This window comes from Spea bombifrons, chromosome 1, assembly GCF_027358695.1.
Source record: "Spea bombifrons isolate aSpeBom1 chromosome 1, aSpeBom1.2.pri, whole genome shotgun sequence".
NCBI classification, from domain to species: Eukaryota; Metazoa; Chordata; class Amphibia; order Anura; family Pelobatidae; genus Spea; species Spea bombifrons.
This window is the reverse complement of record NC_071087.1, coordinates 31,070,173-31,086,242: the sequence shown is the minus strand read 5'-3', so window position 1 is coordinate 31,086,242 and position 16,070 is coordinate 31,070,173. Positions and strand designations below refer to the sequence as shown.

Genomic DNA, 16,070 nt, shown 5'->3' with positions numbered 1-16,070 from the left:
AAGGATACAATTAAAACATTAGTGCATATGATGCCTCCTGGATGTTGCTTTGTAGATAAAATATTCTTAACTATTTTATATGTTCTGAAAGACAGACTACACATTCACTAGTTGCAACATTTACATTTATTTACCATTCACTGATGAATCGTCTGACAGGAAATGCTTTGATGTGGTTCGGATTTGAAAGGACGCCAACTTTTTTTGCTCTGGAACTAATTGCAATGTGGTACTCCAAATATCTTTATAAATTTGGTCAATGTCACTCCCATACTCCAACTGAAGACCTAAAATTGAACATTAAACATAAATTACAAGGTTTGAAAAGTGTGTTAAGAAGGTTTTGTTGTTCCACATGGTCAGTTTTCTTGCAAGTTATCACCACAACAAGCAATTAAATACACCTTAGCCACTCACTCCACTTGCTCCATCCTCCAATGGAGCACCGCCATACTTCATGACATCATATCCTGGTGCTCCATGTCTTGAAGGCAAACAACACAAGCCTCTTTAATGTAAATGGCCCAGTTGGAAGATCAGAGTCTCCCTTGTAACTGCCCCATTGCACAGCGGCACACCAGGGGACCTGATCACCCAAGAGACTGCCACCCCCTGGACCTGCCGCTGCCTCAGAGGACTACCCTGATGACAACAAATAAGAACCCCTGAACCTTTTTATGATTTTTAGTGGTACTATGTAATAAAAGTAGAATGGTTGTGTGGCCAACAAACAAGACAATGAGTTTTCCTAAAAAGGTAAGCAATCTGTTACTTGAAAGATCTGTTTCCTTCATATTATTATACCTGCACCTTCTTCTTTTTCATAGTAATATGCAATGTTTTTCATCAGTAGATCATCTGTTAAATCAGAAACCTTTTTCCAATCAATCTTCCAGTTGGATTTTTTTGATTCATCTTTTGCCACTGTCAGAACAATATTTTCAAACAGTTTTTTCTGAAAATGGAAATCACAGCACATCATAAAAATCATTAACATATGTCCAAAAAGTATCAGTTGATAATCATGAGAAATACAGGCAAATCTTAAAAAGATCATGTTTCTGCATATGCCCAAACATTTCACTTAATAATCATGCACACACAGCCTGAATATGCAGTACAGAACACTTTTCAAAAGCAAGCTGAAAATGTTGAATTTGAGGTAGAAAGATAAAATTGATGTCATATAATAAGTCTAAAATGTGCTTAGGAAACATTACATAGCAAACACATTAGTGTTCTTAATGTATTATATTTCTAACATGGAGGAAGGGGAAAAAAACACAATCTTAGAGTGATCATTTTGCCTGTAGGGTTCAAAAATGAATTGTGGGACCTGGATGTATTCTTGTCCACCTTCAGATAGATCTTTGTGAACCAGTATGGCCCTGAGTCCAGGAGATGGGCAGGGGATTTGTCAGGTTAAACCTCCTTCTGCGGAGAGGAGGTGGAGAAGAAGACTAGAATGAGGCATCTGCTGTTGTTTGGTTGCCACAGGGGTTCAAGACATGTTAAAGACATGGCACTGGAGTCAGGCTTTGATGGAAAAAATGGTTCAGTTTGGCATCTGAGGAGTTGAGACGATCGAGCCAAACTAAACCGGAAGTGAAAACCAGCACCAAATAAGGGTGTGAAACATAGTACAGTTTGTTTGCTTCAAGGAGAGGATCAGCCTATGATATAATACCATAATTTCAAATGGCTAAAGAGGGACGCTGTTGTTTAAGCGGTTGTGGTTAAGGGTGTGACTGGGGACAGGACTATACTTGCTTTTTATGTGACTTTGTCACCTCTACTTTATTTATACATAAATTACAATTTAATTTAAAAATGCTTTCACTGTTTCTATACACACTATTGGTCCTGGTATACGGCTCATTAATAAGGAACCTTTTCATATCAGTTTATCATTGTAGGTCACCGTAAACCATTATATCATTACAGTTACGTACTTGCATATGTGTTCTAGAGTAGCTTGTGATATAATGATAATATTAATAGTGATCATAATTACCATGTTAATAAATAATAATGCATGTTTGTTCCAGTCTGCATTTAGACTCCTAATCTTTGCTCTTTGAGAGAGGGGTACTCTAAGCACAATAGCTGTTGTGAGACAGTACATTTTACAAAGGTCAGCCACTTCATCCAATGTCAGTGTACTTTTCTTATCCTGTTGATTTAAAGAAAGTTAATTATTAAATTGTCCTTTGCATAGAAAAAGAACCACAGAAATTTGAAAACACAAAAACGAAGTCTTCCCTTTTGTTCAACATGGGGCACAAAACTTAGCCTAGTTTTACTGCTTTACATGGAGTAACATTGTCTCACATTATATCCACACCTCATAAAGAAAACAGTTACATATTTAAGTCAATCTTAATCTTCGATGCATATGCGGGGCTTAACTAAAAACCACAGGGCCCCGGTGCAAAAGTTTCCCCAGAGCCTTCCAACTTCACCAAGGTACATGTCCTACAGTGCCACCTTTGCCCCAGACCAGCTTGTGATTAGCTCCTTTGCCCCAAGCAGCTTAGCAGTGCCTCCAAACAGCCTGCCTTTGCCATCTTTGCTCCAGCTTGTCTCACACCACTTACACATACATGCTCACACACAAACACTTACACATATACATGTATGCTTACACACACACTTACGCATACACATCCACATCCATGCTCACATACACTTAAGCATACACATCCATGCTCACATACACATCCATGCTCACATATACTTCAACATAGATATACATGTTCACGTCTAGAGAGACGTCGCAGTGACAACGGCTGTGACCCATGTAGTTACCCCACTGTGCATATGGTTTAGGCAATTTATATATGGATTTGGTTTGTTTGTTATTATATGAGAGCAAGTTTGCTGTCAAATACCGTAAATGTAGTTATTAATATTGTTATTTTTGCATCCCTAGATAGAGGAGATTATATATATTCAGCAACCATTCTGAAAACAAAAGTAGGCTATAAAATCCTTAGCTAGTCTGTAGGATTTACATGTAGCGTCAACCTTACCCAAACTGATTATAGTTAGTTTATTGTAAGTCAGACTACCAGAACACGCTATCATCCCACTAGGTCAATTGATTAGGCAAAAGATATGTTGCACTAAATTTACCATTTTACCATATCTCTCAGTGTGTCATGCATCAAAACATTATTCTCAGGAATATTCCCACCATTAAAATTTAACAGGGATTTAGGAAAATATTTCAAGGCTTATTCTATTCAGGTCAGCAAGACAGTGATTCTTAAGCAATGTAAGATTTTAAACACATACCTGTAAAAGACTGTCTTGATTCTCAGTGCACATAGGCAGTATTAAGGAGCATGAAACAGCAGTGATAATGATCCTTATGTCTAATCTTTTAGTCAAAGAATTAGACAAGTGAGAAATGCATTTCATCACCTGTAACAAATATGTCAGCAAAAATAAAGTTCAGCCAATGAAACGCTGTATAGCAAGACTTACTGACTTAAGTTTAACTTACTCTCTACTCGTCCCTATGCTCTGCCCACTCCTTCCCATGCTCTGCCTCTTTTTAATCAACCCCTTTCAAGAATGCCCCTCCACACACACACACTTGAGTTATGCTTAACTCACTATCAGTCTATGCCCAATCTACAAAGCTTTTTCAATTGCAAATTCTAACCTTTGTTCCTTAAAGTTTTTTTGAGGTATATTGAACCCTGGCTTCATGAATTCAATAAATAGGTTTATGACTACTCTCCTTATTATTATTATTTATTGTTTTATATAGCCATCAAATTCCATAGCGCTGTACAATGGGTAACAAGTAGTCTGTAACTTTCAGAGACAACAGGTGAGGAGGGCCCTGCTCAAACGATTACAATCTAGAGGGATTTAGGGTGTATTTAACAATAGGTAAAAGGTAAACGTGCCAAAGACTGGTTAGGAGTATTATTTAGAGATGAGAAAGGAGATGTAGGGAGGGGAACCGCTGTGAAGGTAAGAGTGAGGATTTTGAAATGAATCCTGAAGTGCACGGGCAGCCAGTGAAGAGACTGACAGAGGGGAGAGACGTTAGTAAAGCGATGGGAGAGGAAGATGAGTCTGGCAGCAGCATTCATGATGGATTGTAGAGAGGTGAGATGGTTAAGAGGGAGACCAGCTAAAACAGAGTTCCAGTAATCAAGACGGGAGATAATTAGGGCATTGACAAGAGCCTTAGTGGCCTGCTGTGTTAGGAAGTGACGGATGCAGGCAGTGTTTTTAAGATGGAGACAACAGTTTTTAGAGACAGACTGAATGTGGGGGGTGAACGAAAAGTTGGAGTCAAGGGTGACACCAAGACAGCGGGCATGAGGAGACGGGGAGATGATAGCGCCATTAACAATGAGGGAGATTGAGGGGAGAATCTTAGCATTGGAGGGAGGGAAGATGAGAAGTTCTGTTTTGGAGAGGTTAAGTTTCAAGAAACGTGCAGACATCCAAGTAGAGACAGATGCAAGGCAGTTAGTTACACAATCTAAGACAGAGGGAGAGAGATCAGGGGAGGATAGATAGATCTGGGTGTCATCAGCATACTGTCACAATATAGAAAAAAAATATTGTTATTTTAATAAGTTCTCTCTACTCTTTTCTTTCCAGTAGGCATCTTTCAGTGTAAATCAATATTTTGCCTATGGGGAAAGGGGATATCTTTCAATAGGTGTCGGTTTCTAAGATCTCTCTGAGTGCACCAGTGATAGTGTGACATGAAAAGAGGGAGAAGCGATGAATTCACGAATTAACTCTCAGTTGCCAATAACAACTGATGAACATGTGGGTATGTTGTAAGGGCTTTATGAAGTGGATTGTCATATTTGAGTTTTGACTATTGAATTATTACAGTGAAAGAATTTAGGGTGAACAAAATAGTTGGTTTGATAGTAGCCTTACTTCATCCAACTCTGTGTTTATACTCCAGTAGCATTTTCAAGATTTTCCTAGAGTTAAATGTATTAAAGTGAAAGGTATTGAGATTTGTGTACCTTCGCATACAGTTTCTCTTGCTTTACTTGGTTAAAGAGTGATGGTGAAGCTTGTCTACCACAGATTTGTGCACGGTGACGTAGCCCTTCAGCAGTTGACGTAACTTTTTCTAAGTTCTATGACAATACACCAAGAAAATAAAATATTATTTCCAATGATAACACCACAGTTTAACATTGTTGGTATATAATTGATTACTCTATAATTGTGTCCATTCTGGAGAAAAAATATCATTGCAATCCTTGTGGTTGCCAAGGCCTCTTGTTTGTTCTCTCTCTTACTTATATCATTTTAAAGGTACCTCTGACTCCACTTCTGCTGGTACAGTGGTCAGGGCAGTCCACAATTATATGTCAGTAGATGTAATACTGCCATCATAGAGACACATAAAACTGAATGTAAATCCTCACATTCTTGGTAAACCTTTGGAAGAAGGTGGATGCACTGTGATATATCACAGCTGTTTTATCTGCTGTAAAGAAATAGCCATCACATGCAATGCATCAGATTAACCGCTTGATGTACAAAATAGTTCTCTAATTTCATTTTTTAGTACATAGCAGGTACCTACAGTATCTATATCAAGAGCCAACTGGTATCTATGTTTGATCCTTCTAAACCATGTCTGGTTAATGACTACTATACAAATGTATCTCATGTTGCAGCAATCATTATTACAAAACTGTTACATTGTTATTATTTCCCCTGACTCATTTTGTAATTTTGGTGCCTATGTAACAAAATTACAAGCATTCTAGTGTTTTTTTCATTTATCATCCATGAAACCGTCACAGACTATGACAGTAAAACATGTCATGGTTTACCTTCTGCACGTATCGCTGATGATGGAATCTGGAACTAACATGGTATCCATAAACTCTCAGGTGATCATTTTCCTGTCCAGCAGTGAGTACGATATTAGTTTTGTTTCCTAGAGCATCAAGTATCAGCAGATTTAAGAAGTATGTTTGAAGAAGACTCATTCCTTCATCAGAAACCATTAAAAAATAAGGACATTTTTGCTGCAGAAACTCTTTCCATTCCCTTGATAAGAAGCTCGTGAAAATATAGACATCTGTACCCAGATTTTTTGCTAAGTGCAGCCTCAGTTGTGTACGTAACAAAATGAGATCAGGTTGTCCTAAGTATAAATATTCCATGTCCTGCGGATAGAGTAAAAGCACAATTTCTGGAGCAATAATCATTTTGAAGTGTATGTGGCCTAAAAAAAAAACATGTCGATGCTACAAGCAAAGGTAAAGGGACATGGTGGGACAATAACATATACATTTATATATAGTACCTAAATTCCTTTCCCTTGCCACACTTGAAGAGGGTATAATGTTAAATGAAATGTCAAAGGCAGGAGATGAAGTGTTCAGCAGTGTGGTGGTTCTTCCAAGCTAGAACCTTTACTGTTTACAAACATTTTCAAGAATGATAAGAATAATGAACTTCAAAAGTCCTAAAAGTTTTTTAAACTTCTTCGAAACATTGTAGCCTTCCTGGATCAAAACAAGTTGCCTGCCTACTACCATCTGTTCATGTTATTATCTACATGCACACACAGCCTAAACAGAACATGTTTGTGTGCACAATCTATTCTTGTTGCAACCATATTTACATAAGCAGAAAACCTATTAAAGGAAAGTGATCCAGTCATGAGGGAAATTCTTACTGTCGATACCCAGAAAAGCTTGATATAATTTGCCAAAATGTATCAGACCAGCCAATGTAATTGCTCCCTTGCCCACCTCTGCCCTGAATATACTATTAGTAATGCACTCAATGTGGCTATGGGAAAAATGTAAAGGTGCCTCTGGTTATACCACACCCTCTTTTAACAAAAATCAAATGTTTAAATACTTCACTGTTATTAGAAGGCAACTCTACGTAAAGCAGAACGAGAGTTTGCATGCCTTTCTGTTCATTGTCACCTGGAATGTAATCTGGCCTAAGGTGCCCTTGAGCCATTACATAGATAACATTTGGTTTCATAATAAATGTACTCACCTCGAAAAAAACAACCACATATCTGGCCCCCTTGTTACTCAGATTGAGTAAAAAACGCTCTACCAAGAAAAAGAAGTGCAAGCTCTGTCCCTTCTTTAAGGATTTGTCTTTAATGCAGGTAATTAGCAAAGAATCACCATCAATCACAAAGAACTCCGACTCTACGTAATCATTAAGAAGGCTTGCAAAACTGCAGGAAAGGAAGAAAAAACATTTATTGGTCAAGTACTCTGAATGTATTTGGTTTAGGTCGGTACAACCGATGAACCTTTTAAGGAAGTCTCACTCCTAGCAACATATTCCCCAGGATTTTGAATGGGTGCTGTTTAGGGAAGCAGACAATCTGCATTATTTTCTTTCTTCTTTGTGAGCTGTTTTATCTGTCAATGATGGCCTCATACCTCTGAACAATCAATAGCATCATTAGTTAAAACCCAGTAACGTATCTCCTTCTCCTTCAACACCAAAGAGTGCAGTAAAGTCAAGTTTCACTGTGACTTGGCCCAGTTATTTTTTTTTATTATTATTATTATTATTATTATTATTATTTTATGGCTTATATAGTGCCAACAATTTACACAGCACCTCTAGAGAGGGTCCATCTTACAAGCTGACATTGCACCTACAACCACAACCTCTGTATGTACTCCACTGAGAAGGCAACATTCAATTATTTCATGGATTAATATTATGTCTAAATGACAATTGCTACTAGAAAACTAGGTATTAGGTAATATTAAGCTCTGTTGAAAAACCTGAGGTCCCAACGCCGTTTTTATTTAATGGGGACTTCTCAATAGCTGCAGTATATAACTAGAATGTAAAAAAAACCTAATCAAAAAGTATAGTAGTAACATACATGATACACTCTTAAGGACATCTGAAAAAGATACATTCTTGATTATAGTTTTTTTTGTCATAGTACTCTTTTGAATTCAATTTCCCATATGGACCATATGCATTCAAGTAATGTCAGGACAAAAAAATGGATACTGTAGCCTGCATGCATTCCTTAACCTATTTGGAACCCTGAGCAACTGCTTAAAGGGACAGCCTCACCAAAACAGAATGCATATTAAAGCCATGAGTACTTTAATGTGCATTATTTTAAATAAAATGGAGTACTTTCAGTAGGGAGAAACAGCAACTACTGAGCTGCACGTCCCCTCGTTCTATGTGGTCTGGCTATTCTTACATTTAACATTTCATTGATTTTGTAAATACTCACATGGTTCTGGAAAACGTATTCATCAGATATATGGACATGTCTCTAAGAAACGAAGCATATTTCTTTAGTCCTAAAAAAAAATGTAAAAGTGATGAAAAAAATATAATTCTATTCTCATGTATTACATGTCAATAGTCAGATTCTGAATCTACTGAAATAGAAATAATACTAATTATAACAGATAGACTTTAAAGAAAACAAGGTTTCAGGAATTATGACAATTCAGTCTAAAATAAAAAAAACCTGCATACAGGGAAGGTTTTGTGTAAAACTGTTTTTATGTCATCCACCTCCTTTGATGTAACTATATTAAATTATACAGGGACAACGTTAGAAATCCCTAGAAAATATTGGCATTGCTAGTAGATGGACACTTGGAATCTAAGGCACACACTCCCACAGAGTAGCTAAGCATATCACTTTTCATATTACTATCTGCAATATCACACAGTTGCCCCCGACTCCCCAGCTTCACCGCTACTGTTTATTTGTATCTTTCTGTAGAGTAAAGTAAAGATACTTTATGACCAGAAGTATGTGGACAGCCGACCATCACACCTGTATGAGAGTAATGGACATGTCATTCCAAAACATTCATCTACATTAATGGGAATTTTGCTACCCCTCCCCCTTTGCAGCTATAACAGCCTTTACTCCCCCACAAGATTTTGGAGTGTGTCTGTGGCCATTCAGCCAAAAGAGCACCAATGTTGGACAAGAAGACCTGACTCGTTCCAATTCACCACATAGTAGTTTAAGGAGTGTAAGGTCAGATATCTGTGCAGGCCACTCGAGTTCCTCCTCAGCAAATCATCAAACCATTTATTTTGCTTTGTGAACAGGGGTACAGTCATGCTGGAATAGGAAAGTGCCTTCCTCAAACTGGGGCCCAAACCCTGAAATTGTCACTCCTCCACCAAACTTTACAGCAGGCACTATGCATTCTGGTTTTATAACCAGATTCATCCATCAGATTTGTACACGCTATATGTTTCAGTTCTTGGCAGCCCCAATCTGTGAGTACGCGTGGTCTACCTCTTCCGGCTGAGATGCTGTTACGCCTAGATGCATGCACTTCACATTAATAGCACTTACAGACCTAGTAGGGCAAAAATGGCTCAAACTGACTTGTGCCAGAGGTGGTATCTTAAGACAGTGCCACATATTAGGTCACTTTTCAGTACCTTCTTCCAATTTTTGTATATGGAGATGTCTATATGCTTGATTTTATACACCTTTTAGCAATGGGTGTGGCTGAAACATCTCAACTTAATAATTAGGAGGGATGTCCACATAATTTTTGGAGTATAGTGTATGTGAAGACTAAACCTTTCAGGTGCAAACCTTTATCATTTTCTTCCATATTCATCAGCGCAGAGCTCCTTATGTGCGACCATTCTCTTTTGATTCTTACTTTGAAGTAAGTTGGAAAGAGTCTGGCCAGTAAACTCATATAGTAGACAACATGATCACTTGTACCTTAATGCCTGGTGAATCAGGGTTTAAGACAGAGATGTGGAAAAGAGATTGTAGTTTGGGTTTATGGGTAGAAAAAACACCTTTCTGGAGTACAATATACCGGGAATTAAAGGACTTGACAGCCACTTATTAGAGACTTTTTTTTTTTAAATTATTATATTTACTCAAAAGAAGTTCAAATTTAATTTTGGTATGGAGAGCACAGTAGGGCAATGGGTGGAGAATAATGACTGGCAGAGGTGTTCAGGATAGATTGGAGCAGTGTAAGGTAGGAGATGTGAAGCACAGTAATCCAGATGGGATATCACAAGGGAAAGAATTAGTATTTTAGTAGTCTTATGTGAGCAAGAATGAATTAGAGCAATATTTTACAAGTGAGTGGTGGCAGTATCTGGTGAGTGATTGGCAAACCTGGTATCTTCTAGGCTCTGGCTACCAGGAACCTTCCCTTGCGGGACGTGGCCAGGACTGCCCACTGACGTCAGCGGGCCAACAATAGTCCCGGTGTATGGGAACTCAATATGTACTAGAGACAGCGATATGTGACTTCATGGCGGGGAGTGTTGTTTTTCCTCAATTCACTACCCTGGGGGCCTTGCTTAAACAAGCTTACATGAGGTAAAGCAACAAAATTATCTCTAGAAAGTCTCTGTCAATTAACAATATGATATACATTATCTCTGCCATGTGAATTAAATAATTCATATTCTTCATATGTCAACATGGATCTCACCTAGGCCTCCATCTTTTGGTGGACAGTGGGTACTTCCTTCAGTCTCTTCCAAATATCATTTTGAAAGCAGGTCTTATAAAGTTAAAACTAATTTGGCTAAAAAGTACCTCTGTACAGTGTGTAAGGCTGTAAGTCTTGTAGGTTAAAGAAGACAGTCGGGAGGAACCGCCAAAACAAAAAAGATTTTAGCACTTTCTCATAGTGACTGGCAAACTGTGTGATCGACACTTACGGGCAGTCATCATGAGTGCTAAAAAAGGTGTTTTGCTTACACTAATTGCAGGCATAGCTTAAAGCTTAAGCCATAAAATATTAGTGTATAAATAATATATGTATTACCTGGTATATGGAGGGATATTGCTTCACTGCTGTCATCGGAGTCCGCCTCAGATGCTTCCTCCAAAACTTCGGGATCCGTCAAACACGTACTGCTGGCCATGTCTCCGTCAAGATCAAGCCCTCTGAATTCCAGGACAGAACACATAGTTGTAGGTTTTGAAAAAGAGTTAAATGTGCAGTTACAATGTCAGTAGAGGAAGCTATTATTGCTTGGAATTGTCTTGTCATTTATTTCTTAGTCCATTGTATTAGTATATAAAGATTAGTATTCTGATTTTTCCATTGTTTTATAAATAAGGTGGCAACGTTAGTGTTAAAATATAAATAAAAGTAGTTGAAACGCATGGTTCCTCCCTGACTATACTCCATTCTGGATTGCTGCCCATAAACATCTGTTTGTAATAAGCGAGCAGAATGTTAGTGCAACTTAAACGTTAATGCGCATATACCTTCCGGAGGATAAAAAAAAACTTTGTCTAGAATTCACACGAAACATCTAAAATACTTCTACACACCTCAGAAATGTGGAATTACCAGCCTGTATATGTGCAAACAGACAGAGAAAAACTATAGATTGTAACCCTTGCAATGCCAGCACATGGACCATAGCACAAAAATACCACAATTCTCCCCCTCTGCCAAATGATATGCTACTAAAATTCTGAATAACATAGACTATTACTACACCGCATTCACAGACTCTTTAATAGGATGGCTTCTTATCTAACCATTATGTTTTAACACATCACTTTATCGATGAATATATTTAATTAGTTACAAAATAAATATTCTAATAAAACTACGGCGAACAGACATGAAAGCAAGCATCAAACATAAAAAGTACTACTACTAGCTATACCCAATAGCTATAATGAGCTCCAGCTGCGGTAGTGACCTATGCTAATTGAATGCAACTTTTTTGTTGATACACTGGGTTGTGATTAAATTATAAGATATTTGCAGATACAATTGAAGAGGTTAGTAGATACATTTAAAAAAAAATCATCATTTCTTAATATGCACCACATACATTACGTTTGTGGGGATGTTGTCATTGTTGGTCTACATAGACCCTGATGTGTCAGTTGGCTTCGCCATCTTGTGAGTGGCAGCAATGTCATTCACTGATGGCGCTTGTGGTTGCTCTTCGGAGCAATCGTAAGGCGATCAGTGTAGGGGGGTTGTGTTGTTGAATGCCTCGATATCGAGGGATTTCAGCAACACCGATTACGTGTAGGAATCGATTGCTAAGATCTGTTTTGGACAGTTGCCCCATTTTTTGGGAGGGAGGGCTTTCTTCCCAATATCCATGGCTAGCCACACTTGTGAGGCTTCCGTGGATGCCGCAAAGCCGCCGATTGCTGTGATAACGATTCACGCAGCGATTGCAGGTATTTAAAAGCAGCCCGTACATGTACATGTCTGTCTTGAAGGGGTTAAAGTTACCTATACTAATACTTAAAATAACAATGTATAGAGATCTGTACTGTAAATTCATCTCCGAAAGTATAACAACTTATACAAAATATGCACTTTAACAATGATTTTTATTTTCCTAAAATTATATGGCCACATATTGTCACTGTTTGTCTATTTGCATTCACAAGCTGGCCTGACTATGAATGAAAGTTATGAAACCTGTTCTTACAAAATATTATTGAAACAAAGAGCTATCAGTACTGTCCATATATGCATACATTAGTTATAAATGCATTGGTAAAGGTTTATTCTGTTACTTACTGGTTACAGTACAGTGTAAGCAGGAAATCGGAGCAGTGTTTTGTCTACGCTGTGCTTTCCTCTTCCTTTCCAGTGGGAAATGTGTACTGTGCAGCTGGTGGGAATGTATATGTACAATGGGGCTGCACTGTATTGCACATTCAGTTTCGTTTCTTCTTGGCTCAAGCTAGTTTCGTTTTCATTAACTCCTTAAGGTTAACATGTTTTTTTTTATCATCTGAGCAATAGTGATTTTCCTTTTTCTCATTTACAATACCCTTGCAAAATCTATATTGCTTTTCTTCTTAGGACATAAAGGACCTTGTTTCAAAATCATAAATATTTAGTAAATTAAAAAAGTATTTTCTAAACACCTTTTGAAATTTTAGTTTTGACTGTTTGTCAAAAAAAGCCCCAATTTATAGTCAGCAAAACCTCAAAGTACTATAATAATCAAAATGTATAGCTTTTTATGTTTTGGAGGAGATTAATGGGTCAAAATGCTGCCTTGCAATATTCTATATTATGTTTTAATACTTTTTTAATACCCACCTTTGCAACACAAGTAGAGATCCTCATGGGGTAGTCCAAAGGGACCTCTCTTGATAGAGGATGCCTCTTGTGATAGCATGGTAATATAATTGGGGTCATATCAAATATTTTTTATTTAATCGTTTTAATTTTTCTCACTTTTGCTGATCTGCTGATCAAACACTGATCAAGAAGAAGGACTTTGTAGCCCTGTTTTCCTGATTACCTTATGTAAGGAGGCTGGTAAGTTCCAAATGTTTTTAGTTTAGTACTGTAATTAACAAAGATTTTTCGATTATGCTTTGAATGTAATGATGTAATAATAAATAAGTAAATAATCATTTACTTCTTATAAAGTTTTTATAACTTATGCAATTTTTGCAAGACCAATTCCTGAAACTCATCAGAAAAGCTTAATTTTCTACCTTTTGTTACATTTTCAGACAGGTAATGTAAATAATTGTATTTTATAGGTAAAAGTTAAAAAAAAAAACAAGCACTGTACGTATAAAGTTAGTATAATAACTAATTTTACAGATATTTCATTGGATTTATTAATTTATACTGATCTGATTACCAAGACAGATGTAATAAGTTGGTGTATTATTTTAGGTCTAATCTTAAAACAAATAGCTTATTATAAGACTTGAAGATCCATGCACACTCCCTGTGCTCTAAGTAGTGGATTTGATCTTTGACAATAATAATAATAATAATAATAATAATAATAATAATATTAGCACTGTAAATCGATTGCATAAAAAAAACATGGGGCAGGGGAAATGGTTTTGCATTAAAGTAAACTATTCACTACAAAGTGTGTAGTGCTTATCAGTTGGCAAAAAATTAGAGCTGTCAGCAAATAAGCACTTACAACTCACATACATGTTAATTAATGAGACAACTTGGAAATTCATTGAGGGTTGTAGGTTGTCTGGTGACTTGCAAGCCTCCCCACTTTAGAGTTAATACAAAAATAAATAAGGGAAACAAATCAGGGGTCTGCATGATCACCAGGCAGTGTGTGATGATTGCCACCCTATTTCCTCAAGCCATTGGCAATGGGGCAGGTTATAACAAAATCAACCAAGGATTTATATTGCTGTATATAGTGCCCCCCACTCACATCCTCTGCTTAAGACCTTAATGCAACTAACTAGCTCTTGCAGTAAAGACTGGGCTTGTCTTATCTACTCAAAGACGCACTGGCATATGTTGGTCTGTCATGTTGCTTGGATTATATTAATTAATATTAATTAATCTTTCCATCCAGGCCAACTGTTGCATCAAGAAAGAACACAAGACAAGGCACACCCTTTTGCTTCCACCTGGAGAGGTTCAGCTGCACCTTTATGGGGGACATCCAATGATTAATTGGGCTGTTTTCTTTTTATTGCTACAGTAAAAAATCTTTGTCTTAACTGCATGGCTGAGAGAAAGTTCATCTCTTTGACATAAACAACCTCTTAAAGAGGAGCATGTAGGAAGGGTCCTCTACTACCTGTACCTGTGCACCGCAAAGAAAGAAAACTGTGCCAAAAGCAATACTGTACATGTTTGAGATCACTTTTATTTTCCTCTGATCACTATGGATAAGGTTATTTTAGCGGGTCTCCTTTCTGACTACCTAGGGCAGGGGTGTACAAACTGCGGCCCTCCAGCTGCTTCAGGACTACATCTCCCATAATGCTCTTTCAGTTAAGGGGCTGGCTGAGGAGTATGGGAGATGTAGTCCTGCAGCAGCTGGAGGGCCGCAGTTTGGACACCCCTGACCTAGGGCCTGCCTGGTGATGACGTAGTGTCCCCGGAGCTTTAAGGCTCCAGCCCTCCCCTGAGGGAAATAAAGATTTTAAGAATCTCTACAAAAACCCAAACAATACAAACACAATAGATAATTGGACCACAACCTTAACATCTTCTTCTCAGCTGGTCCTAAAATATAGGTAAAACATAGGGAGCACTGAGCTGGTAGGGGTCTGCTATGTGTTTTTTTTTATTACAGGAAGGGACAACAGAGAAGATCTTCATCTAATGAACTAGAAACTTTAAAGTTGAGCCTTGTTCTTTCACATATTTGTGGTAAACTCATTTTAGAGTGTACAGTAAAACCTTGTATGAGTAAAACTTTGTTGAGTCAAAGGTCAGAGTAACGTGGCTATCCAATGATTCATAGACCACATGCCAGAAATGTTGCAAAGTAAACACGTTCTACCTGTTTGCATCTAATGTACAGGAGCTATGAAATTGGAAAATTCTAACTAAATTCAAGAGTCCTCAGTAAATTCAAATTAACTGGAACCAAGTTGCAACTATTTTTTTTTTCAAAATTAAGGCAACTACTGAACCCACTTAGTGCAATTTGCACAATAGTTGTGTAGTTTGCTACATGAGCTGTCCCACCAATGAGTCTTAACAATTTTCTTCTGATTAACGTTACATCATTTTGGCACTAAGTGGATAAAGCTCTAAGTTATGAGGAACATGTGGTTAAAAAATGACCTATGGTTTTTGGATGCAACAATTGTGACGAACCAAAAATGCAAGGCTGGAACATATAATTAAATGTAATTAGCCAAATATTAGGTTTTATAGAGAGGTTTTGTTTTAAAAAAAAGTTATTTCATTATACAGACATTTTTATACCTACCACTGGAGGGCACTATATGATCATATATTTGTGTGCAAAATTATAGTACCCAAATCAATCAATGCATAGAATAATGCTAAGCATATTCTGTGAAACATGCACGTCTAGGCTGACCACAATATGGTATATGAAGAATCATTTCAGATTGTGTTCATAAGAGAGCTCATGAATAACTAAAGAAAAAATGTACATCCCAAGGAATGGGTTGAACCAGTGTGTCATGCAATCTTACAGCAGACAGGCCTGCAACTGCTGTGAAAACCAGTCCCCAAGCTTCAAAGGGTTACACTGCAGACATTCATTGTGTTATGATTATGATACATCATACACTTATTACACATGGTTAAGTTTAGTTAAATTGAGTAATA

The 16,070-nt window shown here is 37.4% G+C and overlaps 1 protein-coding gene across 1 annotated transcript in view; it reads right to left on the bottom strand.

Annotated features, from left to right (window-relative positions):
- Window positions 1-12,618, bottom strand: part of DDX60 (DExD/H-box helicase 60) — a 45,126-nt gene extending 32,508 nt beyond the window's left edge. Inside the window, exons 1-10 of the mRNA XM_053459924.1 lie at window positions 12,546-12,618; window positions 10,806-10,927; window positions 8,255-8,324; window positions 7,027-7,216; window positions 5,838-6,176; window positions 5,013-5,129; window positions 3,298-3,426; window positions 2,015-2,173; window positions 805-955; window positions 135-287 (exon numbers count right to left, since the gene is read on the bottom strand). Coding sequence (XP_053315899.1) covers window positions 135-287; window positions 805-955; window positions 2,015-2,173; window positions 3,298-3,426; window positions 5,013-5,129; window positions 5,838-6,176; window positions 7,027-7,216; window positions 8,255-8,324; window positions 10,806-10,905 — 1,408 coding nt within the window. The 5' untranslated portion in view covers window positions 10,906-10,927; window positions 12,546-12,618. The remainder of the gene's footprint in view (window positions 1-134; window positions 288-804; window positions 956-2,014; window positions 2,174-3,297; window positions 3,427-5,012; window positions 5,130-5,837; window positions 6,177-7,026; window positions 7,217-8,254; window positions 8,325-10,805; window positions 10,928-12,545) is intronic.
- Between the last annotated feature and the right edge of the window lie 3,452 nt (window positions 12,619-16,070).